Source organism: Mustela putorius, unplaced genomic scaffold (genome assembly GCF_011764305.1).
Source record: "Mustela putorius furo isolate JIRA1106 unplaced genomic scaffold, ASM1176430v1.1 tig00000682_pilon_pilon_pilon, whole genome shotgun sequence".
NCBI classification, from domain to species: Eukaryota; Metazoa; Chordata; class Mammalia; order Carnivora; family Mustelidae; genus Mustela; species Mustela putorius.
Genome location: NW_025421443.1, coordinates 1,766,785 through 1,793,007, shown reverse-complemented (window position 1 = coordinate 1,793,007; position 26,223 = coordinate 1,766,785). Strand labels below are relative to the sequence as shown.

At 40.9% G+C, this 26,223-nt stretch overlaps 1 protein-coding gene and 1 pseudogene across 2 annotated transcripts in view; both read right to left on the bottom strand.

Annotated features, from left to right (window-relative positions):
• The window catches only part of GALNT7 (polypeptide N-acetylgalactosaminyltransferase 7), a 139,984-nt gene that overhangs the window by 24,654 nt on the left and 89,107 nt on the right, over positions 1–26,223 (bottom strand). For both annotated transcript variants that reach the window (XM_004766105.3, XM_004766104.3), the window contains exons 3-5: positions 4,873–5,039; positions 369–499; positions 31–110 (exon numbers count right to left, since the gene is read on the bottom strand). In XM_004766105.3, coding sequence (XP_004766162.1) covers positions 31–110; positions 369–499; positions 4,873–5,039 — 378 coding nt within the window. The remainder of the gene's footprint in view (positions 1–30; positions 111–368; positions 500–4,872; positions 5,040–26,223) is intronic.
• Positions 12,838–13,713, bottom strand: LOC101675962 (annotated as a pseudogene).

Below are 26,223 nucleotides of genomic sequence, written 5' to 3'. Positions count from 1 at the left end.
AGGAAAGAAAAGAAAGCAAGGTAATGTTACCTGTCCTTGGAAATGGGAGCTACCAGTGGTGCATACCAGTTAAGGGCCACCTCACAGTGGGCATCAAGGTATATCAAAACCTTAAAGAAAAGAGGCAGGTGAAAGAACATTCCTCATATTTGGCACATCGTGTGTCACACACAATTTAAAACTAGATGGAAATATAAATCAGCATGAGAGTCCTTCTGATATACAAGTTATCTGTTTAATCTAGCCAGCATTTTCATTTCAATTAAAAAAAAAAAAAACCCAACATCCGAAGGGTACTTTAAAACATACATGATCGTTTACTTAGCAAATCCAAGATGATGAAAAGGTAAATATCCGACGTTTCCTACCTGTCCAAGTTTGGCCTTCTGGGCGCCAATACTTCGTGCTTGAATCAAACCTTCTCTTCTCTCATTTCGAAATACCTTCACTAAGCCATTCCACAGCTTAATATAGTCATCTAGTTTTCCTTTTAAGTGTTCTATGAATAAAAAAATTCAATCAACATTACAAATTACATTGATGTCTATAAACCAGTCAGACTATAATTTTTTTCAAGGAACAGGAATCGGCAACAGGTCCTTTGGGCAGTCAATTTGAAACAGACTGAACGTTTGTGGGAAACTCAGGTAATGTGCATTATTTGAATTAATATTTGAGCTTAATACACCTACAGAGAACTGGTTAGCCTGAGAGTTATCAAAGATTTCTCCAAACATTAAATATATGATGACTAGGCTAGCTGACATGGAAACCGTTTTTATAAAAAATTCACAATTTTTTAATGTCATATCTAAAAGCTTTAAGGCAAACATTTTGTTTGCTTCGGCAGAAGAGAAGTCTCCAGATTTCTGAAGATACACTGACTATAAGTAACATTACGTGACTTTACTGGCGTCTACACAAGGTATAGGTTAACATTTGTTTCTTGGCCATCTTCCTCCCGCTGTGATCAGCATTCAGGGTTGCAGTCTTGGTGTTATATAGTTCACATCAAGTTATCAAATAATAATCAAAGAATACGATTTTCTCTTTATTTTGGGTATCGACGAGAGTATGTATGTATGTATGTATGTATATCCATATATATGGATATACATATAAAAACATATATGCATAAGTGAATATTTAAATGTAATATTTAGATATAACGAATAAACATACATGTATTTATTTACAATCTGGTGGAGAAAACTGTTAGAAAAATAAGACACATTTGCCAAAATTTCTACCTTGGTTTTCCAGGTGCTAGAGTAGTTTTTATTTGTGTCACTATGAGCCCCTGAAATTGACCCATCATAGCCACAGAGATCTTGGATCTCTAAAGATGTTTCTTGGGGACACAAAAAATATTTTTAAGTTGTTTAAAATTTTGGACCATGAACACATCAACAACAACAACAAAGGCTTTATTTATTTATTTTTTAAAGATTTATTTGCGAGCGACTGAGTGAGACAGAGCATGTGCGGGGGAAGGGACGGCATGCGGAAGGGAGGAGAGAAACTGAAGCAGACTCCGCCCTGAGTGCAGAGCCCAGTGTGGGGCTCGATCCCAGGACCCCAAGATCATACCTGAGCCAAAACCAAGAGTTGGAAGCTAAACTGACTGTGCCACCCAGGTGCCCCATTAGCTCGACTGCATGATGTGCTGGTGCTTAAGTAGTCAAATCAGGCTATATACTTAATACTTGACTCATTTTTAGGGAGCTTATAATTAGAAATACATCTATATACAGGTATTTAGAATTGAGAAGAAAAAAAAATCCACCTTTTTCTATTTTGGCATCCAGTTTTAATGAGTATTACAAATAAAATTCTTATGCTGAATTATATTTTTTTCCTAGAGAAATCTGGGTACTTTTCTCATCAATTTAAGTGATTTTTTGTTTTGTTTTGTTTTTAAATCTTACCTTCTGATTTTTTTTCATCTCAGTAACAATCCTAAATTACTTTTTTGAAAGATTTTATTTATTTATTTGAGAGAGAGAGAGAAAACAGGGAGAGGGGCAGAGGGTGAGGAGGAGAGAGAATCTCAAGCAAACCCCCCACTGACGGGGAGCCCGGCACGGGGCTTGAACTCGCAATCCTGAGATCCCCGTCACAGTTGAAATCATGAGTTGGACTCTTGACTGACTGACCCACCCAGGTGTCCCAATCCTAAACTGCTTTTTAGAAAGTCTTTCTGAATTGCATTTTGGTGTTCTTTGGGCTATGCAATCTACATAAATCTAAAATAAACTGCTATGGCCAGAAATGAGCTGATAGCCTATTTTCCAAATGTAGATTCTTAGTTCAGGTGAGCCAACAGATCGGTTGGTCAATCAAATGACTTCTGGCTTCTTTGGGATCCGCGCTGTGGTAGATTCTAAGAATGCTCACAATTGGGGATTATTTATTCTTTCCAACCTGCTGGGGGCAAGCCAGACTATATACCTCGCCACGGTCCGTGAGATGGGGACAAAATGACGTGAGGCACTTGTGAGCACAAGGGCTAAAATCAGTGCTTCACCATTAGCTTCTCCCTGCACAAGGCAGGAAATGTCTGAGATCAGGCTGCCATGCAATGGTGATGTGGGGCAGAGCTGGGCTGACCCACAGAAAACACGCAATAGGAGCCAGGGAATGATACAGTCCTTGTGGTTACAAGCCACTGAGAGTGTGGAGCCCATTTGACCTCAGCTTCACTTAGCCTCAAGCTGCCTGACATACATGCATGCAGGAACATGCTCTATTTCAAGGTCCCACACCTTGTTTAGAGAGGACACTGTATTTTCCAGAAACCCAGATAGTATGAGCACCCAGCTCCTCTACAAGGTATTATCCTAGTATTTTGTCATTAAAAAAAAAATTATAACTCAAAGAACAAACCATGTTCCCACTCACAGGCCAGGACTGACAAATTTTAAGGTTGTTTTGAAATTGGGAAAGTTATAGACTTTCTGTAGCTCTGTTCAAGAGTATAACCCCAACAAATGCTTTACTGTACTCTGTAAGTGAAGCGGGCCGTGCACTTGATTGCTGTTAAAATGTGTTATAAGAGACTGAATATTAGAGGTTTACAACAACAGAAACACTGATCACCAAAATACTAAGGTAAAATGGACAATAACCTGAAGTCTAAAATTTTGTGCTCCTTTTCGAAGCCAAACAGCTATTTTAGGATGGGAAACATACTTTAGTATTTCTTCACTTTTTTTTTAAGGATATGCTAAGCTTCTATTTGTATTAATAACACAGGGCTTCTTAAAAACAGCATAACCACATACATGAGATTTCTCAGTTATTTTTGTAGATGTAGGTTTTCCTAAATCTAAAATATTGTCGATACCAAGAGGATTACTTTAAAACCTATTTTCAAATATTTAGCTTGAGACAGGAATGTGTCTCAATGAATGTGTTCCTTAATGAAAACACTCCTATCATAGAAAATTGCAACCAAGATAAGATGTCTAAGTGAAAGGGCATTTGACAGGACTAAGAAGTTTAAAGTTTACATTCTTTAGTGTAATTATAGGTGATTAGTTAGAAAAAAGTGATTAGTTGTATAAAAATGACTGGGAAAGGAAATCGGCCATATTTCTATTTCTTCTCTGTGCTAACGCATGTATACAAGATCAAGATTCTGGTCATGTCTTTGCCAAAACAGCAGAGGTTTATCTAGACTGCAAGAGTTACAAATGAAGTTTTGGAGAAAGCTTTTTTGTAAAGCTGTTCTGAATGGTATTTTCATGCTACCCATGTTCTGTCTGCGCTGAATATATTCAGTGGTATCACTACTTGTACACAAAAACTCTCCGCAAAACTTATTTGTCAAAAAGCAAATATCCTGCTGTTATCGAGTAGCCTGAGCTCTTCGGTCAATATTCAAAAAATTCAACTCAGTTTTATTCAATATTCAAAAAATTCAACTCAGTTTTATGACAGGCAAAGAGGAGTAAGTAAATATCCAGATCTGGGTTTCTGCAGCACAATTACATTTTTTACTTAGCATGCTGATTTGGATGTGAACTATAGCATTATCTATCTTCTCATACTTGTGCCATTAAGAAGATACATTCAGCTTACAATAATGGATCTACTTAAAGAAAAAAATGTTAATTTAAAAAACCCACTTATCTGGAAAACCACCACTCAAATCTCTGTCTTGCCAAGTTGAACCAAGACTACGCAATACCTCCCTAATGATAAGAGCTGACTCCTTAAAAAGAATAAAAAATAAAATACAATTTCCTTTTAGTCAATGTACTACATCAAATATAGAACAAAATAAGCTCCAGTAGCTACTTTGTATTATAAATAACAATGGCCCACGGTTTCTGGTCAAATTCCATATTTGCATCACTGTTCAAGTGCAAAATACAGACTATTAAACAGGTATGTGGGTGTCACTTTGACAACCACGAATGGAACATCAGGTGGCATTGCAACATACACACACTTACACTTTTTTGATCTTTCAGTAAATCATCTCCAAAACCAAATTTTTATAAAATCTAAGACCCGGAAAATTGGTAACATGTAAGATGGTACCTAAGCACACAGATTTATGAGCCTGTAGATTTGGATGCATCTGTTAACTACTATCTCTGTGGTGTTTGGCAAGTTACTTAACATCTCTGAGCCTCGAGTGTAAAATAAGGATGATAACAACTTCCGCCTCAAGGATTATTGTCAGGATTAAACAAAATAATCCATACACAATGCTTGGCACATGGCCAACTTGCTGGTAACAGATGCTGTCAAGGGATGCTAATTATTAATTTTTAAAGGCTAATTAATTTTAAAATTACATTTTATAATTGTTCCTAATTAACTTATTTCATAGACAAAATGTCAATTTTCTATAGCCATTACCTTTATTACTGAAATCATCAATTAACACAATTTCTGCTAAATATTTCCTTGGAGTCCTTTTAATTACACTGTGGACTGTTCTCATGAGGGTTGACCATCCTTCGTTATGGAAGACAATGACAACACTGGAAGTGAGCAGGTTTTCATCATAATGCCAATACTTGCACCTGCAAAAGGAAAATTTCACCGTGTTTACTTAGAGGAAATGTATAACGCAGGGTTCCATACCTACTATGATTATGTTTTCTGATTGAATTAAATATCATTGACTTAACCGACCTTAGTGAATGAGACACAACCTTTTGTGTCTTAACAGAAGCACAAAACAGAAGAGAGAAGATGCTATGAGATGCAGAGACTCATCGATAGAGCTCCTTCCTAACCAACTGACACTTGCTGTGTGGATAAAGAGAATTAATTTCTGGGTATGTGCTTCCCAGCTGGGGATGTGTCAGATATTATTTACAGCTATCAGGGCTGAGTTGTTTTTTTCCATGACTTAGATCTCAGTTTATTTTTCTTTTTAAAACTTGAGTTTCTAGTGCAAAGGATTTGTTTCACTTGCCGTGTACAAACCACTAGGTAGCTGTGTTTGAAAGCTGTACCACTCTAATACGGTTAAAACATTCAGAACAAAACAACAACAAAAACAACAAAACCTATTAAATAGGCTGACTTGTGGCATATAGCAGAATAGCAGACATTAAAAAAATTAGTGTTGGATGAATTTTAAAGGTTCTAGTAAGGTTTAGTTATTAGATTAGCTAAAGGATATTTAGCTATTTTATTGTTTTATTTTTATTTTTTAATTTAAATTCAATTAGCGAACATGGAGTGGCTCATTAGTTTCTGATGTAGTGCTCAACGATTCATTCGTTGCATGGAACACCCAGTGCTCATCTCATCACGTGCCCTCCTTAGTGCCCATCACCCGGTTCCCACATCCTCCCACCCCCCTCCCTTTCTGCAACCCTCAGTTTGTTCCCAGAGTCCAGAGTCTCTCATGGTTTGTCTCCCTTCAATTTCTTCCCATTCAATTCTTCCTCCCTTCCCCTATAATCCTCTGTGCTATTTCTTATATTCCACAGATGAGTGAAACCATGTAATAATTATCTTTCTTTGATTGACCTATTTCACTTAGCATAATACCCTCAGTACCATCCATGGTGATGCAAATGGTGGGTGTTCATCCTTTCTGATCGCTGAGTGATATTTCACTGTTTATATGAACTACATGTTCATTATCCATTCATCTGTTGAAGGACAAACTTGGCTCCTTCCACAGTTTGGCTATTATGGACATAATGCTGCTATGAACATTGGGGTGCATGTGCCCCTTCTTTTCATCACATCTGTATCTTTGGGGTAAATACCCAGTAGTGCAGTTGCTGGGTCATAGGATAGCTTTATTTTTAACTTCTCGAGGAGCTTCCATACTGTTTCCCAGAGTGGCTGCACCAGCTTGCATTCCCCCCACCAGTGTAAGAGGGTTCCCCTTTCTCCACATCCTCGCCAACACCTGTTTCCTGTCTTTTAATTTTAGCCATCCTAACTGACATAAGGTGGTATCTCATTGTGGTTTTGATTTGTATTTCCCCAATGACACTGATGTGAAGTATTTTTTCATGTGTCTACACAAAATTATTTGAAACAACTGTAATAGGAATAAAGTTCCCAAAAGTCTTTTTCTAATTGAAAGGAGAGTCCAACCAGGGCCTGATAGATATTCAAGGAGCAAGAGAAGGTTCAATGAGTTTCACAAAATATCTATATATTATACAGATATATACATACATGTGTATATATTAATGCACATTTATTTTTGTTTATTTTTTAACCCCAAAGCTTTTCTTGAAGTAAATAAGCTTGTTTCCAAGATTAAATTTAAAACCATGAGAGCAATAATTAACATTATCAGCCTGATAACCTATCCCAGCATTTAGAATAGTAACTGTTTTTTAAAATGGGGCCTGACCCAATACAGATGGAAACAGCCTTTTCTTAGGTGTTTATTTTCCTTTCAAAATTGTTCTAAATTATCTATGTTTTTAGAGGTTTCTGTAGAAATGCAGACTGAGTCCGGTAATCCATTTAAGTCCAATTTCCTACATCTGCATTTTCTCATTAAACAAGTATTAATTACCTATTACGCCCATGCTCTCTAAGCAAGGCCCTAGGGCTATCGCATTGAGGGGGTTCCCCATGGTTTCTGCCCTTCCGAAGCCATGGTCCTACAGGGGAATCAAGATGCAAAACAAATACCTGTATTTTCCCTGAGTGTGTTGGTGCAAAAACCAGGGTATATATGACAGATGGACCTCACCTAGCCTCAACACATATGGTCAGGGAGGACTCCTACAGTCAGTGATTTGAGGGTGAGACCAGAAAGATGATTAAAAAAAAAAAAAAAAAAGTACTGACCCTCAAAAAGTGGGGAGAGAGTAAGGAGGAAAGATAAAAGCACAAGAATGAATCATGCGCATATGATATAGATACTATAAGAAGTTGGACGAGTGGGGAGCCTGGATGGCAGTTCTTAAGCATCTGCCTCTGGTTCAGGTCATGATCCCAGGGTCCCATAGAGCCCCACATCATCCCACTCCCTGCTCAGCAGGGAGCCTGCTTCTCCCTCTCCCACCTCCCTTGCCTGTGTTCCCTCTCTCACTGTGCCTCTCTCTGTCAAATGAATAAATAAAATCTTTAAAAAAAAAAAAGAATTTGGAAGATCTGTATCATTAATTAAAATATGAAAGATAAACACAAGTTAAAGAGGAAAAGTTACAAAGAAGGGCATTTGCAGTATAACAAATATCAACTTCTTATATGCCTGGAAATGTTCTACGTGCTTTACTTTTATTAATTTATTTAATCTCCCAATACCACTCACTCTGAGGTCAGAATTATAAATGTCTCTGTTTTACAGACGAGGGGACTGAGACTCAGAAATGATTTATCTAAGATCATACAGCTAGTAAGTAATGAAGACAGGAAATAAACCTAGGCTATCTTGAATTTAGAAGAATCTTGTTAAGCATAAAACAAATGAAAAAAAAAAAATACTAGCTCTACCTATGTATGAATGGCTAAAAACTGACCTAAGATCTAAGAATTGAGGATGAAACCAAGTATCATCTCCATACAAGGCATCCATGGAACATACTGTTATGTTCTGTTCTGCAGCGAGGAGATGGCCCCAGAAATGGGGAAGGAGTAGTGCAGTGTGGCAGCATCTAGCAACAGATTAAACCAAGAGGGCTTTCTAGTGTAACCCAAAGTTGAGATGGGCGAATGCTCTTTCAGAACGAGTTAAAAAATACAGTAGTGGAAGAATGCGTATCTTGAAAGATGTGATGAGCGTTTCTGGAGAGAAACCAATCTGGGCACATAGGTTTAATTTAATTTAATTTTTTAAAAAAGATTTTATTTATTTGACAGAGAGAGAGAAAGAGTGTGTGCGAGTGCACAAGCAGTAGGGAGGAGCAGAGGGAGAGGGAAAAGCAGGGAGCCCGATGTGGGGCTCGATCCCAGGACCCCCAGGATCATGACCTGAGCCGAAGGCAGACACTTAACTGACTGAGACACTTAACTGACTTAGCGATTTAAAATTAAACCTGTGGCGCCCCACAGGTTTAATTTTAAATGGGTAGGGATAACAGTCCCCCAAACAAATTCTAACCCCGATGTAAGTTCAGGCAACCTTTTTCTTTCTCTGAGTAGAACCACTGAGTTTAAAGCAACAGAACCGGAGAGCACAGACAGCAGTTTTGATTTGTAACAAACACCAGAGATGTGAAAATATTTAAGACATGGTAGGACATTTGGGACTTGCTGATTTCTAAGGCAGAAGATGACAACTTGGGGGACACCAGGGTGTTGCAGTTAACTCTCTGATTCCTTGATTTCGGCTGTGGTGGGGATCTCAGGGTCATGGGACTGGGCCCCAGGTCAGCCCCTGTGCTCGGTGCAGAGTCAGCTTCAGATTCTCTCTCTCTCTCCCTCTGCCCCTCCCCCTGCCCACGCTGTTCTCTCTCTAAACCAAATAAATAAAATCTTTAAAAACGGATGACAACTTGGGGAAATGAGCAAACGGGGACTTTGAATGGAAGAGAAAGGAGCTGAAAACACAGAGGGACTGAAGGGGAACGGGGAGAGGTAGAGTGAAGTCAGGAGACAGCGTACGTTGAGGGACACCATCACTGTCCTGGGGAGAGCTGCACGTGGAGACAGTTTAAAGGTCTGGGCACGCTACCTTGCCTTCCTCCATAGGACAAGGGGACAAGAGAGCTGGAATAGAGTGTGCTGTCTCATCTTTTCATCCCCTCTTGCCTACATACAGTTCAGAAATAACTCCAAAGATGTTTAGATTGTGTGACAGTTAACAACTCTTGGTGTATATTTTCCCTGTCTCAAAAATAACCAAAGCAATATACAACTTGTACAATACAGAAGTGTACGAAGGTGAAAGCTCCCTCCTTTACCTCTCCCCATCTATGTAAGATTTTATTTATTTATTTATTTATTTGACTGCGATCATAAGTAGGCAGAGAGGCAGGCAGAGGGGGAGAAAGAGAGAGAGAGAGAGGAGGAAGCAGGCTCCCCACAGAGCAGAGAGCCTGATGCCAGGCTTGATCCCAGGACCCTGGGATCATGACCTGAGCCCAAGACAGAGGCTTTAACCCACTGAGCCACCCAGGCACCCCTGGCTGTGTATTTTTGAAATTTTCTTATATTCACTCAGACGTATAAATGTGTATGTGTATATATACACAACACACAACATATATTCAGATAAGTAGGTATAAATTCTTCTTTCATGTGATTATGTACAGATTTATCTTATTATCTCTTTAACTTTTTAACTACTGCATAATATTCCACAGTATGGCTTAACCATTTCCTTATTGATGGACATTTCAGTTGACTCTAAAATTAATGTTACAATGATCATCCTTGTGCATATACCTCCATGCCTTTGCTTAGGCATCTTTCCTATAAAATGCTCAAGGGTGTATGCTCATTAAAGGACAGGAGTCTCATCTGTTTTGCTCACCATAATCTAACACAAAATAGTTGCTCCATAAATATTTATTCAGTTGCTCTGAGGATATTTTTGGAAGACCTCTGGATGCATTCTCTTTTCTCGGTCATGTCCACCCTCCCCCCTACAACCCTTCTAATTTGAGGTACCCTCAAGAACAAGTCCACATGGCCAGTGGAGGAGGGGACATTCCTCTTCCACAGAAAGGGGAAGGAAAAGCATTATTAGTAGCGAGGGATAGAAAAACTGGAGGGAACAAGATGGGAATGAAAGCAGATAGAAGAAAGGATGTGTGCTTGGCCTCCATTTCTGAACCTGAGCAGGAGATCACCAGCAGGGTATGGTTGTGGCACAGAACAGAAATAATGTTGAGGTGTACTAAGGCAGAGAGGGTTAAACACAATCCCCTTTCCCACCTCTTCTTTGCAGTCTCCCTTGGCTCTAGGATGGAACCGGAGAGCTTGGTATTTCCACATGCTTCCAGTGGGAGTACAGAAGGCAGCCGAGCGTTAAGATCTAGGGGCCTGCCAATAGTCACTATGGGAAGGGGTAAGATGATATGTAGCAGAGCTATGGCGTCGAAGGCTTAAGCCAGGGACTGGCCCTCAGGGTTCAGAGGATCCACAGTGCCAGTGAAAGCCAAAATGGAGATGAGTCCCTGGAGTGGGGCACGTGGGGAAGGGGCCATCCATCCCAAGGAGAGCAGGAGAACTGACAAGAAGTTACTACAACAGGGGTTCCTTCAGCAGCAAATGAAAAAAGAGGTCAATACACCTGGGAAGACAGGAGGAGGCAGCAGAGATGGAGGGTCAACAGTCCAGAGCTGCCCACAACACCTCAAGAATGCAAAACTGTCCTATCACCTGGATGTGACAGAAGAAAGGAAAGGAAGAGATGAGACACTGTGGAGAAGAAACAGCCCAGAGAGGGAATATGAACTTCAGGCTGACAGGACACTAGCCCAAAGGAGACCTTTACGCCAATGCAGATTGGGTTCCCTTTAATGACTAGCTTTCATTGGCCACCATCAGCCTGAATGCAGGTTCAGGAGGAAGTTTAGCTCTTGGGCAGCTTCTCTGACTTCCCATTGTGAGGTAAGTCCACTGCCTGGAGCATACGGAAATAGAGCTCATAATATACATAAGCCTTAGTATTGAAAGAAGCACCCAAGGTATTGAGGTAAAACCCCCTATTTTGCATCATTCCCCTCACTTTACTGGTGTAGAGTTTATAAGTTCGAATGAGAAGCAAGGTCAGCTGAACCAAGAATGCCACATTTAAAGGGGTGGGTTTTGTTATAGACTTTTGGCTAATTTCTGCTCTCCGGCGCTTCATTTTCCAAGACAGCTTATAAATCCTCTAACGTCAAGGACAAATCAAGGTCACAAATAATTCATATTCAGATTACAGGTTTGCAGTGATTAAAGCTACTCTTATTCTTAAAGTTATTTAACAAAGTATGATCATAGCGACAATGTGGGCCAGGTCCTGGGGATCAGAAGAAAGGATGGGAATAAAAATTCTCATGGTTGTTATTCTATAACTTAAAAAAGTAGATTTCAAAACCAAAAGTGAAATACCTATGTATAATTCACTTGTATTCTCTGTACCAGCTATGTTTTTAAGGTCTGTAACATGATATATGGCTTTGTTGTACTTAGACTTTATCAATAAATAATATCTAATTCAGCAGAGTATGAAAAACACAACATTCTTAGGCTGCCAAGCCCTGTAATCCATATAGACTATCATTGATCTATGGTAGAGTGTACGTGTGTGTGTTCACACATGCATCCACATGCTTTTTTAGGCATGGGAAACAAACCCTCAATTTGGGGAACACTTTTTAAAATTATCTACTTTTACTTTTAAATAAACTAGGGATATTTCCTGTCTCCATCTAAAACCTTTTTTGCTCATTCCCATGATAAAGTAGAAAATTGCTTATGATTTACATGAAACAGTGCTGACACCCAATGGCTGAATAAATTAGTAATGTAGAATATAAAATTTAACTTAGCATTCAGAAACCAATATACATTTTCAATGAAAGGAGAATTACCACTGTTAAACCAAATCGCTCAAGTCAACAGACTGGGGGGGTGGATTTTACCCCGGTATTCAGGATCCATGCACTTTGACTGAAATGACACGAAGTAAGCTCCTTGAGAACATGCTATGGTAGAATGTCTTCCTACAGTTCATTACACACACCGAGATGAAGAACGAAAGCATCAAAGAAATTTATAAGTTACGCTTCCTGATCACCATTCTCTGAATATGCTCCTTTCTGTCAATGTTGTTCCCCGAAAAGCCTGCTATAATCCAGATGTGGACTTGCTACCATAAAGGTGCACTATGACAACCCTTACTCTGGATAAGAATCCTTTACAAAAGCAATTTAAAATTACACTGGCACTGGATATATTTTTCTGCAACCATATCATACTGTTAGATCACAAACCCCTACAACTTTTCTCGCCTGATTAGCATTAAGTCTAATGTTTTTCATTTCATTCATTCTAATGTTTCTCATTTTCATTCTGTGTTTCTGCAGCTGAACGCCACATAAAGCACCGTGTTTACACCTATCGCATTTTACATTTTTGGCTTGGGTACATGTTCCAGCAGGATCTGCTCTCTTTGAGGATTTTGTCAATTGGTATATACAACCATTCCTCCTGTTTTTTTATGTGGAAGACTGAAATTAGTATGATTTCTATCTCTGTATCCACTGTTTATATGGACAAATATGAGAAGGTCAAATACAGTGCCTGAAAGCTATGTGTAATCCTTGAGAGGCTGCTATCACTCTACCCATCAATTTCATCTAACTGCACCATATTTCACACTACATTTCTTTACCTGGTCCACAAGGATCTGAAAACTTGACTCAGATATGCAGCTACATCAAGATGAATTAGGTATCACACAGTCTCCTGGTCCACTGGTATAAACTTTTTTTTTTTTTTAAGATATAATTGCTGTTAGTTTGATTCCTTTTCATAAACCCAAGCTGGTACCTAGTGAAGGTTACTTTCTAAGTATGCATAAGTGATCGCTCCTGGGATCTTTTTTTTGGGGGTGGGGGGACAGATGCCTTTTATTGGTCTAAGCAACGTACAGAGTAATAGGCTTGGGCAGAGCTCCCCTGTCTGTCCTGGCTCCCATCTTCCCTCTCCTGGGAGTTAGTGATTCACCCCTAGGGGAGAAGAGTGTTCTGGGTAGGGGTGACAGACAGAGCCAGGATAAAAAATACAGAGCTGGGATCTGAAAGGGAATCAGGGTGAAGAAGAAAATATAGGTTTACCAGATCATCCAAATAAAAAGTCCGTCAGGGTAGAAGAGAGGCTGTTTCCCCACATGGGCCCCTCTGCCCTTGCCAGGAATGGGAGGGGGCAGGAAGCTTCTGCTAGAGATTTCCTACTGTGCCCTTCGTGCCATCAGCATCTCCCGGATGTTGTCCTCAGCTTCCTTCACACTCCGCTCTAGGTAGGATTTCTTCTGCTCTAATTCTTTAATTTTTTCCTCTGCTATTTTCTGTTTCTCTAACAGCTGACTGTGAATTACCTCCTTGGACTGAAGAATAAACATTCTTCCTACACCTTCATACATGTTAGTCTCATCTACCAAAGTCATAATCTCTGTATCTGTAAGATGTGCATGCTTTTTCGTTCTGTTTACCTGTTCAACCTGTATGTCTGCAAGCTTCACCTTCTGTTGAGTGTTAATTACTTTGGCTTGAAACTGAAGGCCTTCTTTAACTCCAGATCCATGGGAGCCACCATCTTGGTTCCAGTTCCTGGGATCTTAACAGTAGTATATCAGTGCCAAGTTTCCAGAAGCAAACTTTCTCTCTCCTCTCTGGAAAGTGCAAGGAACTATTTTCCCACCTCCAGCTTTCTTCACAATACTTCCGGATTATTATTATTATTATTATCATTATTTTTAAAGATTTTATTTATTTGACAGAGAGAGATCACAACAAATAGTCAGAGAGGTAGGCAGAGAGAGAGGAGGAAGCAGGCTTCCCACCCAGCAGAGTCCGATGTGGGGCTCAATCCCAGGACCCCGAGATCATGACCTGAGCTAAGGCAGAGGCTTAACCCACTGAGCCACCCAGGCGCCCCAAAACTTCTGGATTATTGACAGCACTTCCTCTCAGACTCATGGGGTAAGTTCCTCAGTATCTGGTGCTACAAGAGATTTATTTATTTATTAAAGATTTATTTATTTTAGAGAGAGTAAGAGAGCACGCGAGCAAGTTGGGGGGAGGAGCAGAGGAAGAGCGAGAGACAATATTAAGCAGACTCCTCACTGAGCACAGAGTCTGCCACGGGCTAGATCTCATGACCCTGAGATCATGACCCGAGCCAAAATCAAGAGTTGGATGCTTAAACAACTGAGCCACCCAGACGCCCCTAGAAGAGGCTATTAAAAGCCTCAAAAATTTAATGTATTTAGGTGCTTCCTTATTCCATGCGCACTGTTTTGGAATTTAATTCCCTCTTTACCATGTTGTTATAAAACTTTCAATATGGAGATCACTCATGCATCTAAGAAAGAAATAAGAGTACACACATGTCTCTTTTTTCTCATATGTAAAACCACATAATATGCCTGAATCATCTGGCTACTCTTTTTGTTTTTTTTCTTTATTTTACTCCAAACAGACTTTTTAAATTATTTTTGTTTAGTTATCTTCGGCAGACACCACTGGGGATGCATTTCTGGAATGTCTCCTGCTTCTCTGAAAGCTACCCATCACTCAATCCTGCCCAAGGTCCACTTCTTTGAAAGTCTCCCTAAATAACAGTTACTGAGTAGAAGTATCCTGGCACAGGAGGATGGCCTAACAGGGCACACTTGGCCAAGCTGGGCCAAAGGCACCCCCACCCCTTGAACTTTAACCTTCTGAGATTCCAGTTGGTTTCCATTAAGCTCTTGAATGATCCTGTGAGGCATGGGCTGAGCAGAGAAAAAAAGAAGTAGAGATTAGAGTCTATGAACCGCAAAAAAGGAAGAGCATATGACTTTGGTTCTCAACTTTTCATTTCCTGGTCCAGTCAAGTACACTTCCTGACCTTAGGCTCCATGAGATACTCCTACATCCTTTCAGTTAATTGCTTGCCACCCCACACTTCCAACCTTCTTCTTCTTCTTCTTCTTCTTCTTATTATTATTATTAAGAATTAGCTAGTTGAGAAGAATCATTCCTGCTAAATAATCCATGTTTAACATGTGACTCTTGATATTTTGGTAAACTTCAGTTCATTACACATATGTCTCCACAGAATTAAACTTAGAGATTTTCATGATCATTTGATCAATCAAACTATCTATCACTTAAAATTTGAGATTACTGGAGATATTCCTCAATGGTCACTGCTGAAGCTACAAAAAGATGAACTAGAGGTGGCCTTACCAGAGGCCAGTATTACTTGGAAGGTCCTAAAACTAATTTTTATGAATGTACAAAATTGAGCTTAAAAGAGAATTACATAAGCTAACCAAATAGGAGGCTGATACATTAAACTGATGTGAAAAAACAATCCACAAATCTTCATGTAGCCTAGTCATGACTAGAAAAAGCTGCCTACAAATTCTGATTACAATAGGAATGTTGCTTGGTGAGCATGGAATCTTGACAGTCTTACTGGTTTTGAGAGCTCTGTGCATCTTCGTCCCCAGCAGGGTTTGTTGAACAGAGTAAATTCAAATTGGCTGACTCAAGTCCCCTTTGGCTCCTCTATTCTCATCCCCATGTAGACAATTTCCTTCTTGATAATATATTCTTTCTTTTACTAGGCACAATAAAATGGAAGCTTTTAAAAAAATTTAATGATTTTATCAAAATTCTACTTTAATGTCTTTAAGAGTTTATGCTCCTTTCCACAATTATTAGAAGCCCTAAGATGATTTAGTTCTTTTTCCTCAATGTTCTTATCAATTGCTCTGATTAGTCAGTCTTCCCTTGAAGGTCAAAATAAGTCTATAGTAACAGAACTCATTCCTCCTTAACCATCTACAAGATGAAAACACCATAGCTGATTGCCAGAAGTCTTGCTCTTAGCCAGAAGAGAATTTTCCTGTATTATGTTAATACCCAATACATATTGGTTGATTTGATCTCAAAAACTTTTCTGGGAATACTCCTCTTCTCAGTGTTGTATTGTATCAAAGAGTACCACACATTCTCTTCGTTAACGAATTAAGTATCAATGACAAAGAGAATAATAAGCCTTTAGCTTCTCTATTGAGGTTAAAAGTCAAAATCAATGAACACAGAATTAATGGTTGGGTCTACAAAAGTTTTTCAAGTATGCCATCTTTCGGGATTAAACTAGGTAAGTGAAAACATATAGCTTTGCCATACTTGTTTTGGAGTATAGTATATGGTGCCATAATCCGAAGGTGGGATACCAGGATGGGCACGAAGGAATGGAAAATGGGTTGCTTAGCTCCTCATACCCATACCCTCCATCAGGCCCAGCCTCCCAGTCAGCTTGATCTAAATAAAACACAAATGCTTGCTATGTGTGTCAGGTTTTAGGACAAGTGCCCCCCATTCTATCCAAGTAGCTGCATTGAAACTTTTCCTGGGATGGATTTCATTTTCTGAGGCAGAGCTGAGGTGCACAAGTTTATTTCATGTCCAAACAATTAATGTATTAGAGGAAGGGGGGTGGAATTCTTGGCAGAGCAGAATAACAAGGACCAGAAACTCTTTAGTTCACCACAGCTGATTCCTAAGGCAAGAAGCCACAAAAAGAGCCAGTAAATACCACTGCTTTGTGTAGTTTATGTAACAAAGAGGAGGCCCAGATGATCTGCCTGGACCATTTGTGACCTGTCACCCAGGGTGTTCCGAAAAGCATGTATCTGTGTTCATTCCCATTCTCTCCAACCTCCTCTGAGGTAGCCAGTTTCCTGGCACCCCCACAGTTCGTGGGAGACTGCTGTCTAGTCATTAGCCATGACAGCTCATCTGCCAGTGATCTTCAAAACACAGCCGCGGGATGGTGAGAACGCACAGCTCCAAAACAGCCGGAGCCTGCCTGAAAGGGACAGTATCTTCAGGCCCCTCAGCCTGCGGTCTCTGTGGCAACCTGAGATAATGTGTACAGAGTCTGGGACAGAAACCGTCAAGTCAGGTCTGGCTTTAGAGAATGCCTCCCTCTCAGCCATCCTGCTGATACTCCTCCTCATTCAGTGTCCTGACAAGCCAACCGGGTGTGAAAGGCATTTTCTCCATTGTGAGATACTCTGAGAAATGACGTAGGAGAGAACTTGACAGTTGACAGGTGTCAAGAGTGGTTACACAGGGATGACGACGTTCCTTTGGTGAAGACAATACTGGCCTCAAGGGCCTCCGGCCAAGGATTTAGCGAGGCTACGAGCTGTGTGAGCGGCTATGGAAAGTCTCTCACCTCAGTGAGCCACAGAGAAGGAACTCAAACGCCCCTGAGGAACCCAAGCATGTGTTCAACAAGCCCAGAGGACTTCCAGAACCAGGTGGGAGGAATCTGAAGGAGGCAAAATTCTAGCAGAACGGACAGTATCTGAGACAAATAAATAGTGTTTTTGCTATTAGTTATTCTGATCTCATTTCATCCCAGAGTGGGGAAATGCACTTCTAACAGCTCTGACGGTTTCCAAAGCAATTACGCACGCACTGTCTCCTCTGAGTACCATAGGAGCCCTCTGGCGTAGGTGGGACAGGCATTGGTGCTACTCATTTTCTACATCAGGGGACCAAGGCTCTATCAGGGTGTACAATTTGCTCATAGTAATGGAGGCAAGATTTAAAAATGAATCCTTTGACTCTAACTTCAAGGTTCTTTCCCTTAAACCAAAGATTTACTAAGAATTACACATGATATATGCCTTAAAAAGGGGGGGGGGCACCTGGGTGGCTCAGTGGGTTAAAGCCTCTGCCTTCGGCTTAGGTCATGATCTCAGGGTCCTGGGATCGAGCCCCACATCGGGCTTTCTGCTCAGCGGGAAGCCTACTTCCTCCTTCCTCTCTGCCTGCCTCCCTGCCTACTTGTGATTTCTCTCTCTTAAATAAATAAAATCTTTTTTAAAAAAGGGGGGGAGGGGGGAATGAATTTCTTACTTTCACTTAATACCCAGGGACTATGCGGACACTAACAGAATGACTGCACACAGTTCTGTCAATTTCTGCCTGATTTTAAAGGTTGAGAATACTAAAGAATACATCAGGGCAAGTGAAGAATGCTGAGCTATGTCATTGGATAAATGTTCTCATTTTTTTTTTTTTGAAAAGGAAAACATATGCAGACAGATGTGTCCACTTAATGATCTGAAATGTCAAAACGTAATTTAAGAAAAAAACCTGGCAGGGAATCCTATGCCTGGACATATGTTCATGTGCATTTCTTCAGAACTCCCTGGGAAGGGAAAATGAACATTTCATAGTGTGAGCCATATGTTTACAGCTATATTGGACTCTCACTTCACATATGAGCTTACATGCCATATTCTGACTTTACAGAGGCACCAGCTCATCAAAAAACCATATATCTGAGCCAAAACAACCGCCTCCACAGGAGTTAAGGATCCGGTGGGGTGTCAGGGCAGGGATAAGGACAGTAACGACATGAACACAGGTTTGCGCCTCTTCATTTCTGCCACGCCTCTTTCCACAGAGGACTCTGGGCAGCTTACATACAATCAGAGAATGTGACACTGTTATGAAAATTAAAAATAGGGGGAGAAGATGGATAAAGAAAGAATGAGGGAAAAAAGCAAGAATCAAGAATGAGGTGTTAAAAGTACCTACCAGCGGGCACAAGGCCTCCTGTGGGCACAGTCCAGAGGCACCAGTCACAAAGAACATACTATTAATAGCACTGCCTTGAGTCAGGCAATATGGTGGCCTTGGTTGCTGTCGCCCCTCTTGTTAATGGGGAGGCCACAGTTTGGCTTGAATTGCCTAGCAGGGAAACCTGGTCTGATCTGTGTTTAACAAACCAGTTGTTCTGAAGAAGTACAATAATCTTGGTGTGAAGACCAGATGGGATTTTTTTTTTTTAATTTTTTCCTAGAGGTCCTCCTTATGGCAAATGCGGCAGTGAGTTTCACTGGGCTGTTATTCATGAAGGCTGTCAATGGAGACCAATGGCATTCTACCAAAACACAACTTAGTAAAAACAGTTGTGCAGAGACCAAGTTGGGAATTTCAGTTCAACACAGATTTGAAAATCACACTTTGCAAACATTCTTTAAAATGTTTATTGAGTCATCTCCTATTCCATGTTTCATCACTCAGCGAGTGAGTGTGTGCCTTCTCTACTCTCATTACAAGAAGGAAATCACATCGACCATATGGAGGGCTCATATTTCTAAGAGCAAATTTCAACACTGCTAATGACGAAAGAGGTGTAAGCTTGCGATGGTAGCATGGTAACTTTAGATTGGAGTTAGTAAAAAATTACACAACAGAGAGAAGTGTGAGATATTGAGAGAGTTATCAATATAGGCTGTATAATATTTACTCATGGAAGTCTTCAACACTGACTGATCCTAACACTCCTACAGCAAAATGAGGAGATGCACTAGACCATTTTTAAAAGATTCCCAACTAGAAAACTATGATTACAGATGTGGAAAAGAGTCCAAGAGTTAATATTTATTAATTCACAGAGCAGGCAATTTCTGGAGCTAAAAAGAATATATGAACTGTTGAGTAATTTATCTTGTTTAAGGTATTAGGAAGCCAGGTTATTCATTTAGCATGTAATATAATTGACACACACAAGATGTTTAATAAATACTGTGAAGAAATTTGGTAATACTATTTCAAGAAATCATTTAATCAGTCTACCTCTTTTCCTGCATTAACTGAATTACCTTTACCTCTCTCTTAAATCTTTGCTTCATTGTAATTTTCCAGAAAATCAGATCCTCTACTGGGAGGCTGATGAGTCCCTGAAAGTAAGCTGAAGTTCGTTATTAAAAGCTTTATGGCTCAAAGAGGAGATGGAATTTCTAAGGTAAGAACTGAAAGGATATGCCAACACCCCCTCTGAAGAAGGCGGAGGACAGGAAACCTCAAGCCATAATTTCGGAAAACATTTTAGTTCATTAAAATCTGGCAGGAAACCCAAGAACTGAGCACATTGTGAGCACCAGCAGCGACATACAGTCAGTTGTCAGCTGAAGACAGTACACGATCAATGGTTACCTTCTCTCCTCGAAGCCCCTGTGTTTCTCATAGGTCTATAGATAGGCCACGAACAAGGGAAGCCAAATAGCAAAACAAAACAAAACGAATCTGTTCTGTGAGGTGGAGACTGACAGAGCAGTGGAGACAGGGAAACAGAAGACAGTGGAAGGGGGAATCCAGTGTGGAAAAAACACTACCAAGTAAAATGAAATGGGTATTAAACCTTTGATTGAGGGATTGCACTAAGACATATGTCCTACTGAAGTCCGCAACAGTGGACACGATGATGGGGCCACAACCTGTTCATCTCAGCATTGTTTAGAGAAACTGGAAACAACCCATATATCCCCAAATGAAGGACTGGGGACATAAATTCTGGTCATCTATGCAGTGGACTATCTTTGTTTAAAAAAGTGAAAATTTCCAGCCTGGTGGTAGGTGATTCTTATTTCCTTCTTTTATATTTTCTTTTAAGCATATGCTTTCCTCTTTTGAAACCTTTAAACTGGCTACTTCAGACTACTGAAAGTGAAAAGAACATCATTGGGCAGCTTCCTAATCAGCAACGCCTGGCCAACAGGTCCATCCTAACTCTTTTCTTATGAGAACTATCACATTAAGGCTTTCCCTGGAGTTAGAACTTTTTTTAAAAAACATTTGTTTTTTTCAGTGTTCCAAGAGTCATTGTTTATGCACACCCAGTACTCCATGCAGTAAGTGCCCTCCTTAATGCCTACCACCAGGCTCACCCAACCACCCACCCCCTTCCCTCCAAAACCCTCAGTTTGTTTCTCAGAGTCCACAGTCTCTCCTGGTTTGTCTCCCACTCAGATTTCCCCCAACTCACTTCTCCTCTCCAACTCCCAATGTCATCCGCGTTATTCCTTATGCCCCGCTGTGGGGCCAGAACTTTACCTTAATAACGGAATTAGAACAAACTTTGGCATTTGCTTCGTAGATGGCTGGGCTGGAATTCATGTAAGACGTGAGGACACGTTTTTCAAAAACATTCCTATTTAGACCCATTTGCATTTTGATTCAATATGAAGATATTTGAGGGATTCACAAATCATACTTAAGGTTTCTCTCTGCATTTCATTTCTGCCAGTCTTTTCCTTCCTGACGCTAGCTGGTTACTCCACTTCATCTCATCTGACTGCAAAGCCATCCTGTCAGGGTGGAAAGAAGCCCCCTCAGAACAGAGCTGCTAAGAAGACTACTGTTGCTCAGAAATGCTGGACCAGCTAGAAAAAAAGACAAATGTGCCGAAGTGGGAAAGGAAAACACAAAGAAAGATGTAAGAGCTCTGTTGGAAGAAATCTTTTATGAAGACCAGCTGCTAACTTTTGGAAGTTTATAAATCCAAATGGGAAAACCAGTTCTTCTGAGTTCCAATACAATGTTTCAAATATCACTGGCTAAGTGTGTTTAATTATCACCATTTCAGAAATAAAGTATTCCGTGCGCTGGAAAAATCATACCTCTTTAAAATCTACCAAAAGCCTTAGAAATCCTCAATGTTCTGAAGCAATTCAGGGTGCTTCAGAGATGTCCAATTATGTTTCTCAAGAGGAAGAAAGTCCGACTTATGAATTCCTTTACAGAGAGCTCTGAGTGGACATCAAGTCAGTTATCTAAAGACCTGTATTGATTTAATAGATGAACTGACTTCTTAGCCCCTCCATTCCTCGAGGGTTCTTTGGACCCGCTATGTCATTTGCTGCCAGCTTGCTTGTGTCTGCCAGCCCCAGATTACAGTCAGAGTGCCGGCTGCCATGGCCAGCTTTTATACTAAAGTCTTCAAGATAGAAAGGAAGTTTCTTCTGCAGCTTCCTCATTACCTGAGATACTGGAACACGATTTCTCCCCTAAAATTTTTATTCATGAAACACTTGTCACCAAAATAAAAAGCATTCTTTTTTCAACTTGATAAACCCAAGACCTCACAGGAGCAATTTAATTCAATCTCTGTACACCTAAACTCGTTTTCTGAGGCGGACCCTAATCCATTACAGCTTTATTCTGGGGAGAACAAGCAATGAACCATAAGGGTCACTGTCACAATCTAAAGGGGAGAAAAAAGTAGGCTTCTATTTACCCTCTAAATTATCCTCACTTTTAAAAAAATTTCTCGAGGTAATTATCCATATCTTCACCATTGGCAGTGACATCGGCTCTGTACCTCCACACAACTGTTAAAACCCGTGGCTCAATTTCAAAGCGCATTTTATGAGCATTTTATATGTTTAGGTTCTAGAAGTATGCACAATTTGTATTGTCTTGCTCTTTTAGTCACAGGACTTTTGTAAACAACTTCCCCACAACCAGCTGTGCGACGAGGCCTCTCGTTTTACTGGACGCAGGAGCATAGGAACTCTCCCAGCCCTGTGCCCACAACTTCTGAGCCTCAAAAGCCACATTTCTTCTCCTGTCATTACTGTGTAATGGGACTTTGTGGCCATGGTCTAGAAGACTCTGTTGTTTATTCCTCTGAGACCAAGACTGAATTAATAGGTGTGATGTTCTTTTATTGAAGTACTACCCGGAATGAACTTAAATCATTGCTCTTGAGGCGGGGAGATAAAATCTAAAATTAATAAGTATTCCTGAGAAAAGTCTAGGCTAGTTATAGGAAATTAAACAGATTCACTACAGCATCTAACCATTTAGTTAAGGTGACATACTTGGGGCCTGGAAGCAAGACACCATCACATGAAATGGTCATCAGTACCTCTGAAATTCGGATTAGGTGTGCTAATCAACAGAGGTGATTTCATCACTGAATCTAATACATATTCCAAACAGTGCAGAAAACCTCCTGCGTTTCACTGCCCGGGCCCCTGCTGGCAGCAGCCCCTGTTGAGCACATCCTGGCACGATTCCAAATTTGTCCCAAGATCATTTTAGTAGTAAGATGTAGTAAAGGAGGTGGGCGTGATGTAGGGAAGGAGGGGTGGGAAGGAGAAAAGAAAGATTAATTATGGAGGTATACTTATAATAACTAGTCCAGTTTCTTTCCGTTCTTTGAATAGAAAAACTTAATATTCTACACTTTTGGTCTTGACATTTTTAAAAGCCATTATTGCCTTATCTTTTTGGCATAAACTAGCAGGTAAAAAAATACTTGGTTTACTAAAACTGCCAGTGTTCCTGAAATTTGCACTTACCATAATGGGGTATTGGGCATGATGTTCATTAACTATATACTATTTTTTTTTTAAAGATTTAATTTACTTGACAGAGATCACAAGTAGGCAGAGAGGCAGGCAGAGATTGAGGAAGGGAAGTAGGCTCCCCGCTGAGCAGAGATCCCGATGCAGGGATCCGATCCCAGGATCCTTGGATCATGATCCAAGCCAGCCGAAGGCAGAGGCTTTAACCCACTGAGCCACCCAGGTGCCCCTATACTAAATGTTTCTGTGATTAACCCGAGTTCCATATTCAAATACACAAAAATGCAACAGATCCTTATTCATTCTAGAGTCTGTGTGTGTTAACCTGCACACTCCCTAAAATTTATTTGTAACCCCCAAATCGATACGGGGACACTGTTACAGTCATTTGAGAACATATACAAGGCAGCAAAAAAAAAAAAAAAAAGTGAATTGCAACTTGAGTTGCCTACAGGCAGACACAGGAGGATACTCTCTGTCTTTTCCACTCTGACAACCGTAAACAGTGTACTTTTCATAGTCTATGTAGGGCCATCTTCTCCTTAGTTCTATGTTTGTTTTTTTATTTTAACATATAATGTATTATTTGTCCCAGGGGTACAGGTCTGTGAATCATCAGGCTTACACATTTCATAGCACTCACCATAGCACATACCCTCCCCAATGCCCCTAACCCAGCCACTCCATAGCTCCCCCCAACCCAGCAACCCTGTTTGTTTCCTGAGATTAAGAGTCTCTTTCGGTTTTTGTTGGTGATTTCACTGTCTGCAATGGCTCCCAAGCCTGGTGCTGAAGTCTGTCTAGCATTCCTAAGTGTGAGAAGGCAGTGTTGTGCTTTCTGGAGAATATAATACATGTGTTCGATTTCTTCCTCCAGGCATGATGAGTTCAATGTTACGGTTCAACAATACGTGTTAAACAGGGTGTTCATAGAAAGAACCACACATATATCCAGGCTACATAATGATCAGTGAGGCTCACAAGAACCTAACCCTGAGTTTCCCCTAGGAGCAATGTTTCTGCATTCCTAACCCCGTGTTCATAGTGACTTGATAGAACACAACTACCTTGATAACAAGGATCGCTCGCATAGTAAAATACACACAGACAGAAATTCAATTCTGCCAATAAGGACAGCTACAAAAAGTCAGTTACAAAGTTTGTCATTCCTTTGCCCTGCCCACTGTACAGGGGAAGTGTGATGGGTGGATGAATTTCTGTTCTCGGGCGCACTCATGAACTCAGTCCTACTCTCAGGTACCATGTAGTACCCTTTATTCCCTCTAGCTCAGGATCACTGGGGGTGAGGGCGCCCCACTGCAAAGGGGCCTTGGCTTCCGTGAAGCGGGTCCCACTGCTGCACCTGCTATAAGGCAGGGCAATGCTGGAGACACTTGCTGATCTGTGCCAAGGCCATAGTTTCTTGTCACTGCAGAACCCACTGGATGGTGATACGCTCCTAGCTTTGACATACCCGCAAGTGTGGGAATCTGCTGTTCTGCAGATATTCCAGTAAAAACTTTCCTCATAGTATCTCCGTGGTGTTTGGGTTTGAATGAGCTCAGGGGGCAGGCAGGGCGTATGACCTAAGTGAGAGGCACTGTACCAATGCTAACACTGCCCCTCTGACCACACTCGAGGGCCTCTCTGCCCTCTCCCTATGATGGCTTCTTCCAACTTAGATTGAAGAAGAAACCCATGCTGCGAACAGCTGGGACTTGAAATGCCTACACTGAAAGACAGAGTCATTGATAACACTGCTCCCTTTTGTTTGACAACATAATTGATAACCTAAACTCCTCTTTTGTTTCTAAGAAAGAAATGCTATTACTATAAAAATGTCTCAAGTTTAAAATGACTGCTCTGATAACAGACTTTTCTGATCTTTTACCTGGTGTGGAGAAATATCCCAGAGATGTGGTGACACCCCTGGTAGCACACCATCCTGGGTAATAGCTTACTTTGCAGACTTCTGGTACTTTATCCATAAAATGAGGAAACAGTGAGCTCTCTGGCTCCACTCAGCTCTAGGATTTTGAGTCTCTGAAATATTTAATATATTTTGAGCAAGGTTCTTGGGGTATCCAAACCTTTAGAAGTGGCCACCTTGGGTGTCCAAGCCATAGCCTTTAGAAGTGGCCACACGGCTCCAAAAGTACAATCTTGTGCCCTTGGCTCCCACCTGTCATAACTGGCAGTTTATCTGGGCCATGTGAGGCGTGAAAGGGAAGCAGAGATTTGGCCGCAGGATGGCATCAGATGAGGCATAACCACAGAGGGGAGCGTGCGGGGACACACGGTAAGCCGTCTGTGTGAGAGAAGGAGTAGGAGAAATCAGGGCCCACCCCCTCTCACTCCTGCCTGGGACGGTCCCCGTTGGTGCCAGTAGGATGCTAACCATGACACAAGCCTCAGATCACATAGCAAAAGCTGCTGAGGTCAAAGCAGAAGGAAGCATAGGGAGTGATGTACAGCGGTACAGAAGGAAGTATAGGGAGTGATGAGCAAGTTTAGTTCTAATAAGTGTGGCTATAGGTGTAAAAATGGATGGGAAAAGAACTTGACAAATTATTTAAACAGCAGCTGCCCCTGCAATGGGAGAATGGGGACTTTCAGTTCTTGGTCAAGGTGCCAGAACGGGTTTCGTCCCCTCCCTGGAGCTGATGCGTACAACTGGGTAACAAGAGGAGATATTCTCACAGCAGGATTCTATCCAAGGGACACCAGCAGGGTTGAACTTGGCAATATAAAGTAGCTGATTGTCTTTACCCGATCTATTCTGTTCCCCTTCCTGCTCCTGGGGAAACGAAGGAAGGGGGGAGCCTGGTTTCCTGGCAGCCAGCCTGATGTTCTCTCTGCCAGGATGGGCACAGCGTCGAGGAGCTGAACATCAAGGGCAAGTTTTGCCAAACGGTGCAAATTGCTAACGGGCTGGAATCAAAGCAGTG